Genomic DNA, 25,415 nt, shown 5'->3' with positions numbered 1-25,415 from the left:
TGCAAATTTGCACAAACACTTGTTTCAGAGAATCAGTCTACATTTTAGGACAAACCTTAGATAAGTTAGCCCACACAACAGAGACACATGCACTATAACAAGCTTCAGGGAAAACAAGGATCCAGATTTAGCTAAACAAAAAGGAAAAGCCAGTTCTATGCAGAGAAACTGTTGCTATTCTTTGCATACTTCTTACCTCTACACGTGCCCATTTTCCTTTATAAGGAAACAAGCAGATTTTGCCACAGAAAGGTAATGATACATTAAACTCAGATGTCTGCAAATATAAAAACAGAAGTTATAATGCATAGAGCCATTACTGTCTGGCACAGAACTAATCATTACAAAAGCCACACATGGAACACACAATTCTGAGAAGCAGCTCAGTTTCAAACACAAAGCTTCTTTCCAGCCTCAGAAGCATCTTGTGTCACACATTGTTTAAGCTTCCCCAACCAGTAAAGCTTTAATTCTTAGTAACACTTCTTATAAGTGAGCTGAAAGGATGTAAATTACCAGGACAAAACAAAAAACCACAGACCCTCCCTCTGCTTTTGGAAGTTCAGAATATAAACTTCACTGACTATTATTATTGATATTCTGAAAAGCAAGAGCAGTGCAGAGTTGTGATAGACAACTGGTGAAGTTCCTGTCTTATATTCAAGAATACATCATTCAATCAAGACATCTAATGACCCAAATTTACTACTGCCTCAAATGAAGGCTTCATGGGAATCACGATGACCCTAAATACATAACAAAGCACAAGAGAACTCAAGGACACCTTAGTTAGTTGAAATTTACAGGCAAAAAACCCCCCTGAAGATAGGCTGTAAAGTTAATACTGCTTCTTTCATGCCCATACACACACAGATATTGAAAGATTCTGAATCTCAAGTTCCATCTTTGATAGCAATAATCACCTCACATACATTATGCCCAGAAAATATGGACCTTTTAAATATCTGACTGGCTGGCTGTCTTGATGTGGCTAAACCATTCAGGGCTTTGTGCTCTTTCCTTCAGTGTTCAGCCTGCTTGAAACTGAATCTCAATAACTGATATATGCTCAAGATAATTTCCAGAGTTTTTGTCTCAACAGGTCTAAGGCTCAACTTGTACACCTAAAAACATTTTGAAAAATGCTGAAATGTTGAAACATTTTGAAGTGTGAAGTGTTGTGCATTTCACAAGCAGTGGAGCTAACAGTGCCAGACTTTTCAAGGATCTGCATTTCATGTTTTGATTCTCTAATGCTTCAGCTGGATGTTGCACAACTTAGGTTCTCTTAGAATGTTCCTCTTTTGCATAAATTCTTTAACGTTTAATTAGGTTTGGTGTATATGCCTGCATACAGACATCTGGGCCCACAGCCTACTTAAAGGCAACTTAATTCTTTTGAGAACATTGCCTATATATCAGTCTGGTTGAAACTGGTCAGTATGTTCAAAAACTACAGGGTACAGGGACCAGGTATGCAAGCACACCAGATCAAGACCATACAACCCACAAGGAAGCCAGGCTAAAAAGAACAGATTTTGGTTACACTGCTCTTTGACATTTTGCACACACTGTGCTATGGGCCAGGTGGTTCATGCACCTTAACTCCATCATATGAGTCAGATCTCCAGAGAACAGTATATGGTAGTAGCTACACACAGATTTTTTAATTAGTCTGAAGCAGTGCTTCCTCTGAAGTTTCCACCTGAAGTTCCCCTTAAGAGCCATTCTGTTACTATACAAACTACTCAAGAAATGTTATAAGCAGTTACTGACAGTGACAGCATCAGAGACAACATCTGAACAAGAGAGAATCAAAAGAAACTTTCACTCTGAAGTTTGTCTCTCAAAGACTAAGTTCAGAATTTGGAGCCATTTTGAATATGGTCTATAGCTACCTCAGAAACTTGAACTTGTGTGAGAAAAAGGATTGATAAACTGAAGAAATATCACATTATCCCACCACTTCCCTCCTCATCACAGACCTACCTTGTAATGGAAGTAGTCTTCTAGCTTCTGCAAGATTTCAGAAAGCCTGGACAAGCCTTTAGATGGTACTTGGCAATACAGACTTCCATCAGAAGAAACGCTGGTTACTCTGACATTGGTATATATCGCATCTACCTGCAATGGTAAGATTTTGACAAGAAAGGGAAAAGCACATACACAAAAACTCAGCAAATTTCTGCATATTGTTTTTTACACATCCAAGACCTGAGTACTTTTTAATGAATTAAGAAAGAAACAGGAAGATGGTACCTGTAGGTGCAGTTCAAGGGACTTGTCATACAACGCCTTCCGACAGGTAGCATTGATGTTGATATCCTCTTCTCCAGATGTGTCATAGAGAACAAGAAGAGGAATATCACTCTTTTCCAATATTTCCACAGCAAATATCTTGCTGCAAGTTTGCAATTCCACAGTCTTTACTAAAACAGGATCATCACAGAAGAATTCCAGCCCTGTAAGACAAGCCATACTTTTCACATATCACTTTATTTGAAGGAAAATATAATAATCAGGTTTGTGTTTGCAACAGTAGTCTTTCCAAGAATCAGGATGTAGTTGGAAAGTCATATTGCATCCCTACTTGTACTCTGCTTAATTTCTCCCTCCTTAACATAGAAAGTCATCTAAAAAAAACCCTCCAAAAAAGAAAAAACAACCCCCCCCACCTTTTTCATAAAGAATCAAGGCAAAAGGGTAAAGGAAAAAGAGTGCATCAAAAGTAAAAAAAAATAAAGCTCATTTCTGGCAATTCTATACATTTGAAATACAATTTGTAAAAGTTAGAAATGGCCAGTTTGGGGAAGGTAAGTTTCCTGCACAGTCTAGGAATTCTGCAAGTACTGAGAGGGGAAGGACCTTCCTTGCTTCTTTTGCTCTCCTTTTCCTTCCTTCCACACCTACTTGCATCTGCTTAAACTAAACTGTCTTGGACAGAATCTAACAGAGTTGTTATTAACAAGGATCCCAACACCCAGGTTGAGATGCTTCAATCCATAAGTCACACAACAGCAAGCTGTAGAGTCAACAGTGGCTTTCTCTTACCTGCCAGTTTACATTTTGCAGCCTGAAATGGAAGTGAATAGAACTGTTTGCCTAGCTTGTACACATAGTTCTTTTCAATAACCTCACTGAAGCCATAATCAACATAGCACACCTGATAATGGAAAAGGAAATAAAAACAAGTTCATTAATATCTTTTTAAGAATATGTTCCTGAGTCTAGGGAAAATATATTCAGTTATCCCATTCTCTGTGCATCCACTGAATAGGCAAGCCACTGCTCAGTAATTTAGTATTATATATTGCTATTAGCCTTATGTTTGTTTCACTGCTTCGATGTTCAGAGTTATCAAGGAAAGCCTTCTTCAAGATCCCTAAAACTATCCTCTCCAACCATTCCACAGAAAGTCTGTTCTTCACAGAAAGAGTGCTGGAAAGACTCAGCACACACTACCTGAAGTTGCATGAAAAAAAAAGTAATAAATTGGCAATTTTGAATTTTAAAGTTTGAAAGTGTTGAAAACTCAAGTACCATTTCAGTGCCATTCTACAGTTTGCCTTTTGTACTTATAGCTTTAAGAGGATCGTTTTGATGTATGCTTCTAATAACTTCGCTACAAATACCACAGGTATTAAAGGAAATCAGTAGGGAAACTGCTGATTAGCAAAAGGTAATCAGGGCTAAGGCGAGAGAAACAAGTCTTTGACAGGGCCTTTTATAGCAGTTTTCTAAACTTTAACATGCAAAGTGTCTGCATACCAAACTTGCAAAAGGGAGGTCTGAGGATGATTGCAAACGCTGCAGTGCAGCAGTGGCCTTCTTTCTGCTGCTATTCAGGCTTGAGAGACGTCAGAGGCATATTTGCTATCACTATCCTTTCCATTTCTCTGAAATCAACATTAATGTTTTACAAAATTGACACTTTACCCTTCAAATTTCAGCTGAAGGGTATCACACTAGCTTTCTGAATGATTAATTCTAATACATGTACTATTTAAACATTTATGAAATGGATCAACATTAGAAGTATGTTAAGCAGATCTTGGTGAAAAGTCACCTAACTAGGGAAAGAAAAAAAATAAAAACATAATGTTTCATTAAGTAAGGAATAACTGAAAAGTTTGAAATTGTTTTTACAATTCAGTTATGTTCTAGCTTTGTAGCAGATGAACAAGAAGAGTCTGTTTGGCTCAGGAAAGGTTTAACAGAGGAGTTAAATAATCTCAGATAAAAGTGTTTAACTAACAAGCAGATCAGGTAACTCCTAGAATACTGGATCTAGTTAGGTGAGCAAAGAAGTTGAAACACTAGTATATTCTTCCCACTGTCTTGCTGTTTAATGAATGTGATGGATATTTTGGTGCAAGACTTCAGGCTAGATATGGGTCATAGGTCTTTAGCCTATTCACATTTCTCTCTTCGCTTTCCCTTCCCATGCCCCACTCCAAAACAGCACTACTACACCTATTCTTCACAAGACTATCAAAGGTACTTTTACCAGCACAGAAGTGCTACAGTGCCCAGCCCCATACAAACCAAACCAACAACCCCCAAAACAAAGTATTTATGGGGTGGGGGAATGGGGATGGGACTGAAAGATCATTTAATTTAGACAATCATGCAACTTCAAAAGAGTTCTTAGTTTTTCATGTAACTGAAAAAAGAAATATTTCCAGACAGGGAAGGAGAGAATGCTATTGTAGCATGTTTAAGAACTGACTGCTTATCTAAAAAAGAGAACTGTTTCAAGGTTTTTTTTCAAGCACCAGAACAAATAGCTGCTTGCCTTTATTCTGTTGTCTTCCACAGAAGTTATCTGAGCACGCAACCACGCATCTTCCTCAACACGTACAGCAACAATTTGCCCAACACTTACAGACTGAACCAGTGACACTGTAGGATTCTGACTATAGTATTCTTTCATCTCATCTTCCATTTGTTCCTGGGCAGAAGAATAATCTTTACCCACATACCTACAGTATTTCAGAAAAAACAAAATGCAAGAGTCAGGATATGAGTACAAAAGGCTTAGCGAAAACAAAGGAATGCTCATATGAATATTCAAGTGTGAATAAATTATAAATAAATATAGTTTCTAAGCACATCAGCATTGAAACTCTTTTTTGATTAAGAGGGCTATAGAAAAGTAGCAATTCTTACAAAAATTGGTACCATCCAGAGCTGAATATGGTCCAGCAGCATAAAGTCTAACATGCTCAACTAGATTTCTAGTAAAAGCTGTTACTTGTTTATTACAACAATGTAGAGGAACTTGACCAGAAGAGCAGAGTAGCGTCAGGGACCAGGTACAATACAGAACTAGTATGTCATCTCTGAAGTTCCTCTGCCATTAGGAGCACCAGCTTAATCAATCAGGTTTTCATGAAAGCTGATCAAAGCACAAGGCACTTAAAATAGCTTTAGAGATCATCTGTCAAACCATCTCCTGTTTACTCTCTTCTTAGCCTTAAAAATGATTTTGATATTAGACTGCTGACCTTGCTCATACCAAAGCAGTCTGTCACATAAACTTAGTGAAAGATCCAAATAGGACATTCTAAACATTTTAGGAACAAGTCAGATTAGAAAAGACAGAAGAAAAACTTATTTCCAAAGTTATGTTAGCAGCTACTTTTAACTACATTAAAATTGTTTGCAAAATGATTAATACTGTTATTTCTACCATAATGTTTGGTATATCGTGCTATAAAAAGATAAGTTTATTATGAAAATTGGATATACATCCAGGATTAGTGCAGTTATTGTACTATGACATACTGTGCTAACTTTGTTAAAATGATTAACTTGCATCTGATTATTTCCCAGACTGTCTTTATGCAAATGAGGGTTTTCTATTACCATATCATTCAATTATATATTGTTTTCAAGCTTAACAGCTCTTTTGTTTCTATGCAAAAATTCACATAATTCATAAGGAACTTGGAGTGGAGACAGGTAGATGGGTATATGCTACTCAAAAGTTTACTTCTTAACATTTGTTTCTTAAAGATACTTAACAGAAAGTAGAAGTATCTTGAATTTTTCAGAACTTCTTGCCTCACTATTTTCAGGGAATAGGTAAAAATTGCATTAAAAAGCTTTTTGGCTGATCAAAGATGATTGAGATTGCTTTCCAAGTTTTTTTTTGTTAAAAGAATCTGGAACAATAATTTTTCAAGAGCGTCTGCTAATCTACATGCAGGTGGTCAGACTTTGCAAGTCATCTGCTACGCATTCAGCACCATTCTCAACTGGAACTAATTCACATGTCAAGCTTGCTGCTTCATTGTGAAAGGAACAGAGTAGTTATGTTCTCGTAGTGGAAAAAAAACTGTAATATTTTGTCTATTCTAAGGGTTAAAAGTGGGGAAAAAAGTACCAGACCTCTAGCTGGGAAACACAAAGTAGTTGAAGATAAAAGTGACAATTATTTCTTGCAAGAATTCCATTGTAGGACCTAGCATATCATCTCTGCCTTCGCACTGTTGTAGGTGTATAGAGAATATCTGAGAACATTTGCATCATCTCACTTTCATTCTGCCTACAACAGAACTCTTAAAGAACTGTCCACAGTGTCAAATTTGAAATAGCTCAAAACTTTTGAATTTTGTCTTAATTAGTACTCCAATACAAAGGCTTCAGCCAAGCAACACTTAGTCATATGCCAAGAAAGTAAAGAGATATTGCTCAAGCAAGACACAAAGGGGAATCTTGATTTTACTAATGCTGCCAAAACCAGCATCAACTGGTAGCCTCTATACCGTCCTTAAATAGAAGGAGTGAAAGTGACTGCTAGGACATGCAAAGGAAAACTGAGTCCATGCATTGTTTCCTTCTTGTATGTCCATACAAACATTTTTTTTCCATGGCCAAAAAAACTATTTCTTTCAAGACCTGTTTGATCTTGAAGATGAGTGACTTTGTCCATGAAAGTGTAATCAACACCATATACCTACACAGAACAACAAGTTCACGAAATTTATTGCTTAATATTGTCCGAGAACCATGGTCTAAAATTCGGGAACTGCCACTTTAGAGGAAATTTTTAACAAAGCAGCCTCAACTCAGAACGTCATAAGGCAGGCTGTTCCAGCTCACATGGATGCAGCATGCTACGTTATTGCTTACAGACACTCTTGTCAAATGAGACACTGAGCCAGAGCACAGTTACTATCATCAGTGATCCACTATCCACTTCATTCTGGAGTAAGACAGAAATACTGTTTACTAGCCAAGCTGAATTCCTTCCCCTCACTGGGCCAGTATTGGAGGCAACAGCAAGGCTGCATTCTGTAAGCAGGACTAGAAGTCAGACAGTAGCTCTTGTTGTGCCACAGACCTGTTTCACCTACAGAAAGACATGTGGTCCTCCACTTCCCTACCTGTAAGTTAGGGAGGAAGATACAGCCACCAGTAGAAGGTGTTTTGAAATTAGGGAGCTGAAAATTCTTTTTAACTGTATCTTTCCATTATGTTGGTGACTAAAGTCCTGATCTCTGCCTGCTGTAGTCTGTGGCCAGACTGGGGAAAATGTGTTGGATGAGATGATACCTCCTTTTCAGGATAGGGGTAAAAACCTAAGAATTGAAGCTTCTTTTCCATGGTTGATTAAAAACTGTAAAGCAAAAAAACCACCCGCATTAATCTTGCTGCTACTAGGAAAAAGGAAAAAAAAATTACAGTAAACATTTGGAAGGATGCTGAAATCATTTAAGATAGCTATCTTTAGTTCTCTTCAACAGCTGGGAAAAGCACTGTTTCATCTCAGAAAAAACAGAATGTACTGGGGACATCCTTTGCAATTTCTCTTCTATCTCACATCTGATAGAGTTCATCATTTACATACAAAGCCTTCCAGGATGACCTGCAGTATGCATGAGTATCATCTGAGCAACTGGAACTGACTATGTATTAGAAAAATAAAACCATGCAGGCTAAAATCTCAGAAGGATATTTGAAGGAAAATGATCACAAATGTTTCACAGGAGGTATTTGTTGCATAAGCCACAAAAGCAACTTAACATTTTGAACACAAGTTAATGGGTGGATACTCAGTCATACCAGCAGGAGCTGAGGATCAAGTCAGGGATTATGTGAGAAGACTTGAACCATACAAGCCCATGGGATCAGACAGGATGCACACGAGGGTGCTAAGAGAGCCTTGCAAGGACATCAGTCATCTATCATCTTTGAAAGGTCATGAAGATGGGGGAAGATTCCAATTACCAGACAACACTAAGTGTTGCTGCTATCTTTAGGAAAGCCCAAAAGATCAATCTGGGGAACTACAGGCAGATCAGCCTCACTTTGGTCCCTGGGAAAAATCAGAGTGACTTCTCTTAGAATGCATTTCTGGGCATATGAAGGTGGTGATGGGGAATAGCCAGTAAATCACTATGATTTGCCAAGGGTAAATCATGCCCGACCAACCTGATTGCCTTCTGTGGTAAGATGAGTACACTTCTGTAAGAGGGGAAAGCAGTGGATGTCATTTACCTCAACTTTAGCAAGTCTTTTGACACTATCTCCCACAATATTCTTGTATCCAAGTTCAGATATTACAGTCCTGATGTGGGGACAACTAGATAGATTAAAAACTGTTTAGATGATCAGCTCAGAGCATAGTGATTAATGGGACATACTTTACCTGGAGACTGACGACAAGTGGAATACCATACAAGGTCTATCCTGGGACCTGTCCTGTTTAACTTGTCAGTGACCTGGAGGTGGCACTGGAGTGCTCACTCAGAGTTTGCACATGACACCAAATTGAGGGTGAGGGTGGAGGGTGAAGCTGATACACTTGAGGGCAGGCCTGCCACCCAGGGAGGACTGGACAGGCTGGAGGTTCCTGTCAGCCCATTCCTCATGATACTCCACAAGGATAAGTGTCATGTCCTGCGCCTGGCGAGGAAGAAACCCTGGCAATGACAGAGGTGGGGATGGAGTGGCTTGGGAATAGCTCTGCAGAAAAGGCTTCAAGAATCTTGATAGACAGCAAGCCCAGCACAAGCCAGCAATGTGCCTTGCCAGCAAAGAAAGGCAACAGTATCCTGGGCTGTACCAAGAGGAACTCAGCCAGTAGCTGTAGGAAAGTGATTTTCTTCTTCTTCTTGGGTCATGTCACTTCAAACCAACTAAAAAGACACCACTATTCTGAACTAGCGGAGCTGATTTTATATTCCTAATATCAAAGGCAAAATTGACCATCAGGTCAACATGGATTAAGCCAAACACAAAGCATGCTCTGAACCCATCCAAATGGGACAATACTGCCAAAGGAGGCACAGCTCAGTTTTGAAGGGTTAACCCTGCATTGGAGCCAACCCATATGAAAATAAACCTTCATCAAGAACAGTTCTCCCCAAGTAATTCCTGAAAACCTCCTTAAAATAACAGATGAGAAAGCTAAAGTGTGTAACTCCACATATTCAGCAAGTTATGAATACTGTCAGAGTTAAAAGGTGTACAGTGAGAAGGAGAGTGTTTTGTGCAGGTGTCTCACTCAGCAAGATGGAAGTAGAGATGGAGAGTTTGTTCCGCCTTTCCTAACACAAAACATGCAATAAGCATTATGTCCAACTGTTTCAGTAATCCTAGGTACAGATTACTTGTTTTTATATTCGCTATTTCTGCTGGCACTAATTCATCTTTCATCATTGTCCTTCCTGTTTCAGACTAAACTTAAACACAGCTTTCACAGGAGCACCCAAAAACATCAAAGCTCTTTTCTTTCATGTAATTTTTCCTCCTACTTTTTTTTTTTGTTGTTTTAAACTTAAGCTCACTCCCAAATTCTGGCAATCTTGTCTTCATTAGAATGAGTGACTTGTCCACTCAGCGAAAGTATAGATGTTAATGATAGTTAAAGGGTCTTACCTTAATTTAAGTTTTGTCATAAGACTAGTACACAAAACAAGTTTATAAGCATGCTCCCTACTGTTACACCTGTGGCCACGAAAATGTACAACATAAAACACTTTGTCTGAGAAAAAGCACAGTATAAAATGGTACTAGCATCTAAAACAAAGATGACAACATTCTTATATAAGAATTTCTTTCATAATCCCCAAGTATGGATTTTCCTCTAAGAATTACCAGCCATTACAGTTCCATGAGTTCAGAGAACTAAACTGATGGGCTGAAACTTAAAGAAAGTTCCAGGTTAAGTATTCCAATACACTGCTGTTGGCTAGAGGAGAAAAAAAATGTATTTAAATTTCAACCTTACAGTTAATGTTGAATATTGCTAACCAGTAATAAGGAACCAGGTTTGTGTTTCATGATTAGAAGATCTAAGTAAACTGCACACGCACTTATTTAGATGCTAATCAAGACCTTTGAGAATGAGTGAACTAACATAAGCTGAAACTGCAGAAACTGATGGGGAAAAAAAAAAGACCGATGATACAGTATATTACCAAACAGCAGTTCAATTCATTTTTTTGGGTGACATAAAACTGTTTAAGATTTAGGTCAATTTGCAATAATTCAGAATAAAATATTCTTCAGAAAGTCATAGCTTTTAAAGAACTGTTGGGATTTCTATGTTTTATACCAACAGTGAAGTATACTAAGCTTATCATGGTATTTCCTGACACAGCACCATAACATATACATAACGTAGCAACTACAATCCACCTTTTAGAGTATCCCCTAAAGCTGGACAGATTAACAACCACCAAAACCAAGAAGCACTTGTAGCTCACTGTTGGATGGAAGCTCATCTACCCCCAAAAGTAGAAACTGCATACTCAAGTCATATCCAGGTAGTGGTAAGTCAGTTTTAGAAGTTAAAAAAAAATACTTTGATGTATATTGAGGCAAGGCAATATCTGAACAATGTTATGAGCTACATAAGGGTTATTTAACTTGGCCTTCTAACAGTTCAAGCTTGCTTTGGTTCTCAGACAAGATAATGATAAAACTGATCAGCTCAGCAATCTCAGCAAACTTCTATTCAAACACACAGACAAAAGGATTCTTAAGTTTCATTAAGAGCATTAGCAAATAACACAGACCTGCACCTTCCTGTTCACCTGTTATCTTATGGCAGAGCTTTACAATAAGAATAAGCAGATTTATAAATATAGCTAAAAAAGAAAGTGATTCTGAAGTAAGAACTTGCCTAATTATGACCTCATTAGTGTTGTTCAGTTCTACTACCAAGACAGAGAGGGATCCTTCTGCAGGAGTGACTAGAGGAGGGACAGTCAGGCTCTCTGGATACTGCTCTTTGGATTCTTTATACTGCTGTTCAGCTGTGGCCTTCACATCATCATGCATCTGGACTTTCTCAGGGACATTCAGATTCTCATCAAGATATCTTTGGGGTTTAGCATAGAGGATGGCCTTTTTTGGATTGTCAGATATGTGGTCCACTGTGCATACATCTGAGAGCAACTCTAGATTATTTAGAACGCCCTCTGGAAATTTTAGTTGGTAAATGTCTTGATACAGCTTGGGAAGTGCATTAGCCCAAAGACCACTGGAATACTTCAGCAAGATGTTGACAACTTTCTGCTTGAAGTCACTGCTAAGTGAAGCAGATGTGGTTTCCATGCTTGATTTTAACAAAGGGTCCACTTTTGAAGAAGGAACATTTTGAGCTGCTTTTCCTTGCTCTATATCACTCTTCACTAAGGGTGGTATCCTCTTAGCAGGATAAAGGAGTCCGTCCATATGATCACCTGTGCATACTTTTTCCACCTTAGAAAATAAAAAGTAGAATCAAGAATCAGTTATGTCCCAATCTAAACCATTTTGATAAATTTTATAACATGCATTTTATACAAACTTCAAGGTGGACGTCCACGGGGAACTCAGCTTGAGGCAATTACTGCAGAGCAGTCATTTCTTTTCATGTCTCCTCCTCCTCCATTTATTTGGGTTACTGAACAAACATGACTAAATCAGTAGAGAGCAAATATGAAACCTATGTATTACAATTAAGACTTGCTTCCAAAAGAGTAAATATCTTTTATCTCCTAGCAGAAGCAGAAGATAATGATACACTGCTTGAACATAAGATCTCTTCCACCAGCCAATTATAAACAAAAGACTCCATCTCAATTCACTGAGGGAAAAGGGATTTGATGGTATACTTCAGATATGAGAGGTCATCCGCCAGACACTACTATAAACAATATCTGCTGTCACATACAGGGAATGCTTTTATTTAGACAAGTTCTGAAATTAAGGAAGAAAATTCTGGATCATTTTAAGTTTGACCACACACCTATAATTTCCCTCCAGATCTAGATTCTTTGCAAGTCCATATGCCTCTCCCCTTCCCCATATCCAGTAATAAGCATCTTGGACAGTCTGAAGTCACGGCCATGAAAGCAATATTTGTGAGAACTGTAAGAACAAACTCACAATAAAATTCCACATTGTTAAATCTACAGAATTTCAACCAAGATCGGCCTAACCATAGCATAGAACAAATGTCTGTGTAGATTTCAGACAACCAAAGTATCACTGCTTTCACCATAATCCTCAAGCAAGAACAACTCTTGCAGTAAATAAAACTTAAGGTTTATAGAGCTCCACTTTTACATTCCTTCCCTAGAGGAAAGACACATTCGGTTTCCCAGACAAACATCACACCTAAGCCCTTTCCAGAGCTAGATCAGTGAAGAACAAATTGAATGGATGGATAACTACAAATGCACAAACAAAATGCCTTTGTCTGAAAGGTTCCTGTTACCTGACCCAAGAATGTCAAATGAGAGGAATGAGTATAGGTAAGTACAGATTGTGTAAAAATCTTAGGTCTATGTCTCCTACCTTTATTCTTTATTATGAGGAAATAGTTACTGTAAAGACACTCATCCCAAACAAATTAAGGCTAATACCAGGACCTGAAGATCCAACACGGTAAAGTCAAAGTGGGATCTGACATTGAGAGGCCTGTGAAAAGTATACAGGCTCTTATTTGTGCTTAATGAAGTTCAGCTAGAGAAGGATGGTAGCCAGTGAAGTCATGTCCTCTGCTCATCTTAAGTTCCCTTGGTAATTACAGAGCTCCTTCAACAAGAGCAGCATTATATGAATGTATACACCAAGTAAGTTTTTCTTCTCCAAAGGGAGTTATTCCACAACAGAATCTAACTACAGGTACTGCCATACAATCACTCCTAAGAAGGGAGGATAGGTCAAGCATCAAGTGATTTGCAGAACCTAGAGGACCTTCAGTAAACACTAACAAAAAATTTCAGTTGGGGGGACCTCTGGAGGCCACACAGTCCAACTACTTGCTCAAAGCAGAACCAACTAGATCAGGTTGCTCCGGGTCTTGTGCAGCTGAATTGGGAAGATTTCAAAATTGTAGATCCCACAGCTTCACTGGGTTCCTCTTCCAGAGGTTGAGCACCCCTCCAAGGAAAAAAGGGCTCCTCTGATCTTCTGGGATTGCCTTGTGTTGCAACTTATCTGCTGCCTGCTGTCCTACCAGTGTGCACCTCCAAGAGCAGCCTGGCTCTGTATTCTCTATGCCTTTCCACGAGGGAGGGGAAGACAGCCAGAAGAGCTTGCCTTTGCCTTCTCTTCCTTAGGCTGAACAAAGGTATTTCTTGCCACCTTTCCTAATATGTGCTGTTCTCTAGCTCCCCTCTTCATCTAGGTGGCTTCTGCTGAATTTACACTGTTCAGTTAATGTCTGCCTTGTTCTACCCCGGGGAGCTCCAAACCAGACACAGGACTCCAGGTGCATCAGGCTCAGAGGTACCGACAAAACAGAAGGAATCCCTTTCCTCTACCAGCTACCCACACCCTTGTTAAGACAGTCCAGACAGAGGCTGCAAGGCCCCCCAGCTGATTCCAGTCTGATTTGCTGCCCACCAAGACTCCCAAGAGCCTTTAGAGAGAGGAGGTTCCTGTTAGTCCCAGCCTGTTAAGGTCCTTCTGAAGAGCAGCCCTCCCCTCCAGCATATCAGTCTTCCCAATATGGTATCATCCTCAGACTTTCCCAAGATGCACTCCATCCCCTCATTCAGTTTATTAAGAAACAGACTGGCCTCAGCATCAACCCCCGAGGCATGCCCCTAGTAACCAGCTGCCCACTGGACCTCATACTGCTGATGACAACCCTTGAAGCCCAGTAGTTTGGCCAGTTTTCCACCCCACCTTTTAGGCCACCGATCAAACCCATATGTTACACTACCACTTAGGTGCAAACAAGACTATGAGAAAATGTGTCAAAGGCCTTTATAGAGAAGTCAAAGGAAACACCATGCACTGCTCTCCTCTTATCCACAGAGCCCATCCCTTCAGAGGAGGCAGTCTGAGTGATCAGACATGAGCTGTTCTTAGCAAATACCTGTCAATCTTTCTCAACACCCTTGTCCTTCACATGCTTCAGGAGAAGGAGTTGCTCCTGGAATCTTCCCAGGCCTGGAAGTAAGTGACTAGGTTGGAGTTCCCCAGATCCTTCTCCTTGCCCTTTTGGAAAATGTATGCAATGTCTGATTTTTTTTTTCAGACCTCAAGAACTAGATTCTCTGGCATGTTCCAGTTGTCCCAATCTTGCAACATGCTAGAGAATGGCCTTGCAATGACATCAGCCAGCTCCCTCAGCACCGACACCCAGATGGCTTCAGTTCCCAACTTGATCTTCCTTAACTGTGGGTAACACTTTGCTCCCAGAGATTATGTTCCTAGGTTTAGGTACCAAGAAGGTCTGAGGGCAAATCTCACCAGTAGAAACCAAGGCAGACAAGGCAGTGAGTACCATGACCTCTTCCATGTCTTTTGCTGCTACTTAGGAGCCTCTGCAAAAATCGCTGCGGCAGTAATTCATGGAAGCTATCAAGGACCTTTTTGATGACGAGATTGTTAACAATACAAAATGACATTCTTCCTTCACCAGAAGAAGCATTTGTAACATCTGGTAGCAGATATCTTACTGTGTTCCTTGAATCACAGTCAAAGAAAGGAGTTTGGTTAAAAAAAAGGTATTAAATACTTGCAAGGGATAACATCCCTGCACACTCCCCTGAAAAACAGAGTCAATAGGTCAAAGTACAGCAAATGGCCCAGAGGATATCAGGACACACTCCTTGGCAGGTAATAACATCCTAGACACAGAAAACAAGTTAAGGATATCCAAAATGGCTGTGCACAAGATTGAGGGATTTGTTTAAAAGACAAGCCAAGGAAACTATTATTCTTTTAGCTCCATAAAATACTTGGCATTACTAGGACCATAATCTGTATGAATAGACCGTGTTAGGATGTATGGCAGATTATCCTGAAAAAGCCAGAAGCAAGAGTCTACCTTTATGCATCTTTTCTCTTGGCCAGCTCTTTCTAAATTGGTGCTGCAATAGGGATGAATGAGTTTTAGCTGACTGGACTTCTAAACCTCACACCCTGGAGACTGGCAGCAGACTGAAGAGAGAAGATCCTTAGAGACTTTTAAGCCTCTTAACTCCAATAATAGCTCTGAGGTTTTATAGGCATCAAATCTCTCTTCTGAAGAGACTGTGGATGCTGACACAGCCAAACATTGAGAGGCAGGAAAACACTGCTATTTCAGCTTACTTCAGTAAGTAGACTCGGGTGGATGTCCTTAGGCTACTACTCCTTGCATTGAAGCTAACAGTCAAGATACAACAGACTCTTCCAGTCACTGCTATGGCCAAGAGATCTTCAGCGATGCCTAATAGTACAGAAGCTTTTAACTGTAAGCAGTTTTGCTTGTGAGTGACAGACTTTGTATCAGCTACCCTTTCTTCAGGGCAAATCTCATCTTGGTTTCCAGTGGCATCTATAGATTTGGCAGTACGGTGCTGCCCGTAAGTACGGCTCGCAGGCTGGCTTTGCAAGTGCAAAATACCTGCTGTCATCTCTCCAGAGAGCAGTGACAATGCCTGTCAGAATGTGTTATTGGGGCAACACTGTTTAAGACCAAACAGGTTGAAGCCATACTACACAGAAGAAAAATAAGGACAGACATGTTTGTCCTGGGTCTGAATAACAGAAATAAACAGAGTAACAGAGGGAGCTCTGAAAAATTAAAATCAGGATCCCAAAATAATAATGCGGCTTCGAATTAAAAAAAAGTCCCAAAATAAACACTGATGCTGCAAACCAAAGAATTGAGTAATCTGAGGAAAATGGAAGGGAAGAGCAAGTCCATTCCTTTTCACATATACATATAGAGGGATGGGGGCAGTCACGCTCCTGTATGGGCTTCTAAGACAAAAGCTTTTTTTACAAGTGTGCTTGCAAATGTGCAACTAAACTACTACATCAATATATATGATCAAAAGAAAGGATCCACTTTGTTATGCCAGGATGATCAAGATGAGCTTTACAGCCTTATCTAACTATTGAGCATAGTGGTGATCGAAGAGCAGGTACACTGGCAACCTCCCTAGAGCATCAGCATACTTCCCAATAGGAACTGGGGAAAAAAATTTCCTTGAACTGAGAGTTTTTAGTCAGGAAAAAGTGTCCTTCTGTGACTTTTTTCCCAAGGTTCTATTCACGATTATCTTAAGCAGCTTTTTTCTGCCACTCTTCTACAAAGCAGAGAAATGAAATGCACAGTGGAAGCTGGTGTTTAGTATCAGTTGTGGCAGATAACTGATACTACTACTACTACTTACTAACTACTGTTAGTATCATTTTGTGGCAGACAGTAAAATCTGGCTCCATTATGTTTGGTATCAAATAGATCCTTAAAGACTGTTCTAAGACACAACAATCAGAACCTTCACACTGATTCAGAGAGACTAATTCATCGGAAGTGTGATTCATAGATTCTTTCAGACCATGTTTAAGGGTATAATACACAAGTTGACAGCTAGGGCATACATGCCAAAGACTGCATAGAGACACATTTTGCTGAAAGGCACCTGAAACCAATGCTTCAGTGTGAAGACAGCTCTTATCTCCACCTGACTTTCCTTAAGAGTGCATGAAGTTCTGGTACCTAGCAAGCTGGAGCTCAAAGCATTGAGGAAGGTATTCCTGGCCTTGCATCCATACCTCTGGCTGGCAGCATCTTTTCTTTGTCAAAAGCAGCCACTACAACTCCAGGTCCCACTGTTTCTTCCAGTCATTCTTTAGTACAGCTCTTCCAAGCAGTAGAGAAATGCTGCTTCAAAATTAACCCTCAGTTCCTCAGGTATTCCCTGCTCTTCTAAGCAGCTGCCTCTGAAAGCAACAGCCTGAGCTTGCAGCTGTTTAACCTATTACACTGCTTCATATACATGCAAAAAAAAAAATTTAGGGAAAGAAAATGGTCTCATGCACCATTCCTGAAAGGCTGTCAATCCCCACTGCATAAGGCAGCAGACTTTATAAAGAACTTTTCCCTTCACTCATCCCATCCAGCCTAACAAAGATATAAAGGAACATTGCCTTCCCATCCCCAAACATATTGCTACTATTTGACAAATGTTCTTCAAGCTGCTGGCACCCCAAAGATCATAAATCAAACTACAACCTGAAATATGCTACCAAGCCCCCACAACTTTTCTTAGTCTGCTGCATGCCTATGTTGTCTGTTATTTCAGTCTCCAAGATACATCTGGTTGAGAGAGAAACCATCTTTCTTCTCTGCCCACCATCCTATTCCAAATTCCAAGTAAGGAACTATTCACTTTTACCACCTAGAACTTCAGATGGTGAACAGCATCACAACATGCAGTGCCCTGTGAATTTAACAGAAATTGAAATGAGAGCCAATATCCCCCTGACATTTTACATAACTGCTCTATAAAGCTTTTAACCAACTCCAGTACTATTTGACTATTGCCTGGTTGAAGTTTCCAGCTCAAAGTTCACAGTAGCTAATTATAAGGATTTACATGCTTTACAGAAATAAAAATCTGTCTTCCTTACCCTTACTATTTTTCTGTTCTGGCAGACTAATATCATCCCTATTTATGGCAGCCAACTCTGGATAACAGTTTGTGCTTCATATTGTAAATCTAGGAAAAGCAGGCAAACATCTGACACTTCCTGCATAAATAGCATTTCCTTCTCCACAGAAAGGGTGGAAACTTCTCACTCATTAGAAACTGTGGAGCTGCAACAACTTCTCTTACAAGACTGTGAAAGCCCCTTAAATCATCCAGACATAATATATCCTTGGGATCTACTCCAGCCTTTTCAGGTCCTAGTCTAATATCCAGTCAATTGCTTTGCATGGGAAGTGTCAATACCAAACATCTTGCTCTAAATGCCATGAGGACACTTTAAAAAACCTGTCTTCAACCAAACCACATGTCAACTGGGAGATGTTTATGCAGTGTTCGAAGAACTGGTTCAGTTTTGAATTTCAGTTATCAGTATCTAAGAATTGCCTTCCAAAATTTCAGGCCTGTTACAACACATTTCAGATGCCGCAATTACTCTGAAGCCTATTTCTAGTACTCATTGCTTCCCTATTTATTTTAGCTGTAGCACTAAAACACATGTCACACTAGGCATACGTCTATACTTTCTTTTGTTGTGAGACCAAAGAAAGTCTGCTTTCTGTTACTGCTAACATATCCTTGTTTAGGTTCAGCCAGTGCTCAGGCCTGGTCAACAGGGTGGTAAGATCTGCAAAATTCAAGAGTGTCTTAAGGTTACCTCCTTCTCTCCTCCTTCTCCCACCCTGTTCACTAACTTGCACATCACAAGGAGGATAACTACTCTTCATAGTCCCTCATGCTTTTGAGGCTCTGGCTTCTACAAACACACAATTGCAAGAAGTCAAACTGTACGATTCAGTAAGCCAGCCGAGCCAATCTAACAACTCCCTACGGCTGAGTGCAGTCCTTACCACTCACACCCTTGTGTCAGCCTCGAGGACCAGCAGACACCTTTGCCAGCTAATTCACCCACAAATGTTTTTGTCTGGATTAATTTTCATCTCAGTAACCCAGTGAAATCTTCTGAAGGGGGTCAGGGAAGTGCAAGGTTCACACACACAAAGTAGCAAGAGTATGTGGTCAGAAGCAGGAACAGGGATGGTGATATCAAACAGACTGACTTCATTTGGTGGCTCAGTACCTTGTCTAACTGCTCAGTGAAACTGAGCTTCAGGAACATTTGGTCACAGCCTCCTGGAGCACTGTGCGTGCACAAAGTTATTTTGGATCTTATGTCCTTCACTGGCTCATTCTCCATCCCCATTTCCACATGTCCTATGAAATACGATCTACTCAGCGAGGCAGATACAAACTGTATTTTGCCCTGGTGGCATATACACAGCACATCTAGGGGCCTTCCAGACAGAACACTTCCGTTTCCTGAACTCCGTCCCCAGCGACTAGTGGCTCTATGTATAGCACTGAGACACCCATTAAAAGGCCACCTGAAGTGCCAGACCAAGGACTGACCTCTTCAGTGAGCAAGGCAAAGAAAATCACCTATTACAATGCTAGAGCTCATCTGCAGCAGACAGTGTGTAGGGCTAGCACAAAATTCTGCAACCTGGCAGTCATTCATACTACCAGCCTTGATAACCCACTCCACCTTCTGCTCCAAATGCAAAGTATGCTTCAGCTTGTAAACACACACTATGCATTAAATGTAATTAGAGCTTACTTTTTAATACTCTCAAATCCATTTCTTTGAGAATGATGTCTTTTGCATCGCTTTGCTGAATCGCGGTACAGAAATTCCGTCCTGGAAAGTAAAAACCTGACAGAACTAAAGTAGCTCAAGGAATACAACTGGTTACTATGGTAACCTCCTCTCCTCTGAGCTGTCTTGTGCAATTAATTCTGAACAGCTCAGTAAACATTCAGCTGCCAGACCAAGTAGGGCACAGTATCAGGTTCATTCGGGGAGAGGATACAGCCCAGGAATAGATATTTAGAAGTAGTTCTCTTCCCTTTTCTGTCACCATTTAGTCCTTGGAATTTTTCTCATCATATGAAGTTTATAAAAGTTGTGAACATTCCTTGATAGCAAAGTCAAAGGCTTAATAAGACAGCAGGATAAGTTGATTAAAAAAAAAAAAAAAAAGCAACCAACACTCCCTCCCTTCTTTCCTCCAAAATTTTTCCAGTTCTGTCCCTGCAAGAAGTCAGATAGCCTTTAGGACCTGCTCAGCACCATCCTAGACTTTTGACAGACAAAACAAAGAACAGTAAGTTTTCCCTTTTGGGGCAAAACCTCCAGCTTAGAACAAGTAGCCAACCAAACACTCCCCAGTCTGAGAAGCACGTGCACGAACACCAGCCAGCTATTCAACACCATAGTCATTAAGTTCACTAAAGAATATGCTCAGATATTGCACATTCTTCAGCCATAGACTTATTAAAAAAGAAGACAGACAACTGACTGAGGAAGCATAGTCGCCCGAGTTTAAACTGCCATCTGATGACAACAGATTAATGATTACGCTGGTAGGTAGCCAGGGCCAGTAGCATGTTACAAGAAAAAGGAAACATTTGTTTTATAAATACTGAAAAGCAAGTGCATCTTCTCCAGCACAAATAGAATTTCCAAATTCATAACACTGAGGTTATTTTTGCACAAGATCCTAAAGATCCCAGACAGAAAAATTAAGGCAGGCCTTGCTACAGAAAAAGCAGAGATAAGAGGAGAAGGCATCCTCTCCTTCTAACAATTAAAAGATTGCTGCTACTATCTGCTCTATCTTCTCTCTAACTGCACGAAAGAATTTGGGAAGACAGATTAGGAAAGATGACGGAGGATGGCTTCACCCGACAAGCATTTCAGGAGACTGACATTTTGTTATCTTCTCAGTTTGATGTCTGAACACCAAAAAAGCCACTATCAGAAAGAAGCTGGCACCAACACCGTTCTTGAAAGAATCAGAAGTAATTAAGCATAGGCAGGCTTGAACCAGCAGACTAGAACAGCTGTACTGGATCAAAACAAAAATTTTCCTTGCCTAACATTCTGTTCAACAGCAGCAACAGCAGCATAGGAAATAGGATAAGCGTAGTGATACATCTTCCTCCCATTTCAGACACCTCACAACTCAGGGGCTATCAGTCAGAGACCATTTCTTTGGAATTAAATAATTCATAACTGATGATCCCTGGTCTCAGAGTATATTCAGTTGCTTTTGAATCCATGAAGGCAATCATTTCCCTTATTTACCTCCTCCAGGTCACTTATTTTATAGCCCATATCTTCATCATTTCCCACCTACATCATCTAACTTAACTGTTCCGTACCCTTCTTACCCTTCTGAATCACCCATTCACTCTGCTATACCTCTGAGTTTTTGTTTCCATGTTTGCTAGGCGGGGATGAGAGGAGCACAACTGTATTTGACATATGCTTGCTTACACAACAGATTTCCCCAGCAGCACAGTGTTTGCTATTTTGTTCTCTATTCCTTTTCTAGCATTTCCTATTGTTTGCTTTTTTTCCTACAATGCCAGCATTTCCAAAACATTATTATAACCCCAAGACCTCATTTCCCAAGTCTGACAGTCTGCACAGAGCCCATCATTTTTTAATATAATGTTTGAATCCTTCACATCCATTGTTGAAGTTAAGCCTCAGCTGTGATTTTACGGGCCAGCCACCCAGTATCTGAGAGTTCTGCAATTCTTCAGGAGCCCTGCTCTTTACTGTCCTGAATATTCTTGTATCATCAGCAAACTCATCTTGTATTTGAGCCCTTTCCCAGGTCACTTATGACCATATTGACCAGCATGTGTCCCTTGTGGAGCTCCACCATGACTTTCTGCCTTTCTGAAGACCAAGCTTTTAACCCTTGCTATGGTCCCATGCTATTATATTGTCTTATGCCATTCCCAAACTTTTATCCAGTTATATAACCATGCTAGGACCTTTCCTATTACCCTAGGACTGCCCAGTCTCTCTAAAAGCTTTTGGGAAAGAACTCTGGAAATTCAAGTAGAAGTTCTGATAAGAGATGCAGGAATTTAATCTTCTCCTGAATCTCCATAAACTTGGCGGCTCCGAGAGATGTTCATGAAGTTTGGGAGAGTTAAGCAAATATAAGAAAAAGCCCCAAAAGCATACATTCACTAAGGCAGTTTATAGCTAGACTGCAAAAGGAACCATGGCATGCTACCAGTACTAAAAATATTTACTATTAACTTCTGGTTATTTGTGACTTCCAAAAACAATGAACTTTTTTGTTTACAAGCCTGTAACCCCTCCTCTCTAAACACTTCCATAATGTACTCTCTCGGTGGTTCAGCTGCCTGCATCCCAAGGATCCAAGGCTAAGCCCAAACACAGTACAGTTACATAACTTCTACTCAGAATTCTAAAGGAAATTGTGAATTTGTGAGAAAAGATATGAGAAAGATTAAAAAAGAGGTTGGATTGCTGAAGTGGAAATCAATTAACAGCTCAAAGATGTGGGACAAAAAAAAAAAAAAATCCATCAAAACAGGAAGGTATAAAATTCTAAAAGGAAAGAAAAAAGTGGATTAGTCACCAGCAGTCAGATGGGTCTTTTTTTTTTCCCCTCCAGATTATTAGTCTTGCTGTAGATGGAAGAGGACAACTTGGGAGCCTCGAGGACCTGTCCCAGGGAGCTGTCGAAGCAGATCCTTCTCCTCCTAACTGAGGCCTGCTTGACCAGCAAAGACTTTTTGGATGTTGTATAAGGGTGGTATAAGAACATACATATTCCTAGCACAATTGCTAATTAAAGCTTGACTATTATATATGAATGCTAGCCACTAAATAATTACTTCATACTTTGCATTTAGCTGTACAAAATGTGATGCTGCAAGCAAGATAAATACATTCAAGCAAATTAACTTAGTGGCAGTAACAAATTGGTGAAGAATGTTGGCAGCCTCAATTCTTTGCAGTAGTTCTTTTTGACTGAAAGATGGGGGCTGAAAGCAAGATTGTCAGTCTGTAATTTATGGTACTTTATGGGGACTTCAGTTCTCTAGCTAGGAAATTTGTTACTGGTGGTTGTAACCTGAACACAAAAATGATTATTTCCTAGAAGGAAAAAAGGAAATTCCTTTCTTTCAGAGGAAAGTTTAGCCACGTGATTTATTCAAAATTGATGCTGTCCATGGCAGAGGTCTGAAGTGATTCTTTCAGTGTCACTGAACTAATGTTACAGGGTTTATTGTTTCCTGGTTTGTAACTAAACTACTATTTATCAGCATACATTCTATTAGAGTATGCGCTGTCTCTTTAAGAAGGTGCTGAGAGAAACACCAGGCATTTTCCTGTTCTTTTGAGGCCAGCAGACCCTCTCTATTTACATACCAAGCCAGGTCCAAGTCGTTTAGGAACTAGTGAGGGAACCATCTTTACTAATACTAACGTCTGCCCCATGGCACTTCATAGGACCTACACAGCTGTTGACCTACACAGCTGTTTACCTGCAGATCACAAGAATAAAACTGATGAGAATAACGTTTTTATATATATACACACACGTATGTATATATACATGTACATATATATGTATATATACACACACCCATATGTATACATATACACACACGTGTGTGCATACATACACATGTATATATATCCTCCCATATATCACATACATATATATATGCAATAAGTGGTAGTCTTCATATAGGAAGGCCTGAATCCTAGTTCAAGCTTCTCCATGCCAGAGTCTTAACTATGGTTTAGGTAAGTCAGTAAACTCTCAGGGCAGCTTTACAGGCTTGTTAATAGTTCTCTGCAATAAGACTGACTGTGCCAAGAGAACCTGGTGGTTTTGATTGCTGTTGTACTATACAGCCTGTATGCTTCCACAGATTTAATGACATGCTGAAAATGAATTCCTTTACTTGCTAGACAGAAGAGATACACCCAACAGACAACAAGCAAATGGACAATGATCCCTGATGAAGAGTGGCATTTTGTTTGAAACATTACCTAAGAAAAAGATAAGATTAAAGTTTGCTACACAAATTAAGTAACTCAGAACAGCTTGCTCTCTGGATAACATAGGCGTTCATCTTCAACTTTGTAACAAACCTCTGCTATTTGCACAAGTTACTGATGTGTGCAGTAAGATGGGACAAATGCAATTTATGTGTGCATTAGAACACCATACACAAATGCTATCTCTGAAGAGTAAGTGTTTAATATCAGTGAAACACTTTTTTGTATTTAAAGTTTTTATATGATAAAATATATGAAAAGTCACTTCAGGCAGGCAGAGAACCTCACTACTTCAGTACCCTTTGGGTGTCTAGATTTGACACACGTTCATGAAGTTGAAAGTGTTCATTAATACGAATGGTCCATTAGGTAAACAAAGCCTTGGTGTAAAGCAGCATTATACCCTGAATGAACCATGGCAGCAGAAAAAAAGACTGGAGTGAAAGTAAAAGCATTGTGACTGAAGACCCTTAACCCAGCTGTGATGGCAACTCACAAGATAGAGCTGTAAGTGGACCCCCAGCCTGACACCAGATCCTAACATGAAGGACAAGGATGCCTCTGATTATCAAAAAGATAACAGCTCTCAGCAGGGGGCAGAAAGGGGTGAGCTGTAACCCCTTCCCCCCCCCAGCATTATCACACTTAGCATTCATCTGCTACTGCATCACAAGCCTAACCTACACAGCAGAGTTATGTAACCTTGATTTAAGATGTGAGAAAGAGCTGTGGAGAAGTCTACAGAAATATAAAATGACAGACAGGCCTAAGACTGCTACGACCTGGATTGTTGGTAGCTCAGGGATTCAAGAGGAAAACACTTCCCAACATGGAAAAGCATAAAACCAAGGGAAAAAAAAGCATGGCATAGAGGGGAAGGGTCATCAGCAATTGGTTGAACTGTCAGTGCTGGAGTCAGTCAAAAGTGGTAGCTTAGCAGTACTGAGCATTCACTCCAGCAAGCCACAGAGGCCAACTCTTCTCCTCCAAAGCAATGCCACACTAGCCAAAAGGGCTCTTTGGCTGTTGTTTCAAAGGCATTGTTTCAATTTGTCACTGCTACATATCCTGAAAGAAAACGTAGGACTACCTAAAACAAAGTATGGCAAATAAACGCTCAGGAATCTGAACGGTAGTGACATCTTCCACGAAAAGGACATTCAACACTTACCGTGCACACATGAGGCCAATATTCAAGCTGATAGAGCACTGCTGTGCTAAGTTCCTCCTGGTACATTTGCTGGTAAACCTGCGGCATTTTTGACAGCCAGATACCATTGCTGTACCTGCTCAGAATCTCCTTAATGCGACTTTGAACTTCACTGAGGTGAGGAGCAGAAGGGCCAGAGGGAACACTATGCGTCTCCAGAACAGATGCATTCAAGTTATCTGTTTAAACAGAAACACAGCCTTGAAGGAAATAGTCATCTCAACAGCAGGGAGAAAGACAGTTGAAGGCACACATGACAAAAAGTGAAACATGAGAGCTGCCAGTATAACACCAACTCTAAAATGCTGCTCTTGTGCACAGCAGAACCTTTTCATTCACTTTCTATTGGAACGAGACATGG

At 40.0% G+C, this 25,415-nt stretch overlaps 1 protein-coding gene across 2 annotated transcripts in view; it reads right to left on the bottom strand.

Moving 5' to 3' along the window:
• Positions 1–25,415, bottom strand: part of TDRD7 (tudor domain containing 7) — a 50,740-nt gene that overhangs the window by 5,767 nt on the left and 19,558 nt on the right. For both annotated transcript variants that reach the window (XM_067315346.1, XM_067315347.1), the window contains exons 6-12: positions 25,016–25,233; positions 11,138–11,718; positions 4,796–4,982; positions 3,052–3,163; positions 2,260–2,462; positions 1,990–2,124; positions 197–277 (exon numbers count right to left, since the gene is read on the bottom strand). In XM_067315346.1, coding sequence (XP_067171447.1) covers positions 197–277; positions 1,990–2,124; positions 2,260–2,462; positions 3,052–3,163; positions 4,796–4,982; positions 11,138–11,718; positions 25,016–25,233 — 1,517 coding nt within the window. The remainder of the gene's footprint in view (positions 1–196; positions 278–1,989; positions 2,125–2,259; positions 2,463–3,051; positions 3,164–4,795; positions 4,983–11,137; positions 11,719–25,015; positions 25,234–25,415) is intronic.

This window comes from Apteryx mantelli, chromosome Z (assembly GCF_036417845.1).
Source record: "Apteryx mantelli isolate bAptMan1 chromosome Z, bAptMan1.hap1, whole genome shotgun sequence".
Lineage (NCBI taxonomy): Eukaryota > Metazoa > Chordata > Aves > Apterygiformes > Apterygidae > Apteryx > Apteryx mantelli.
This window is presented reverse-complemented; position numbering and strand designations above follow the sequence as displayed.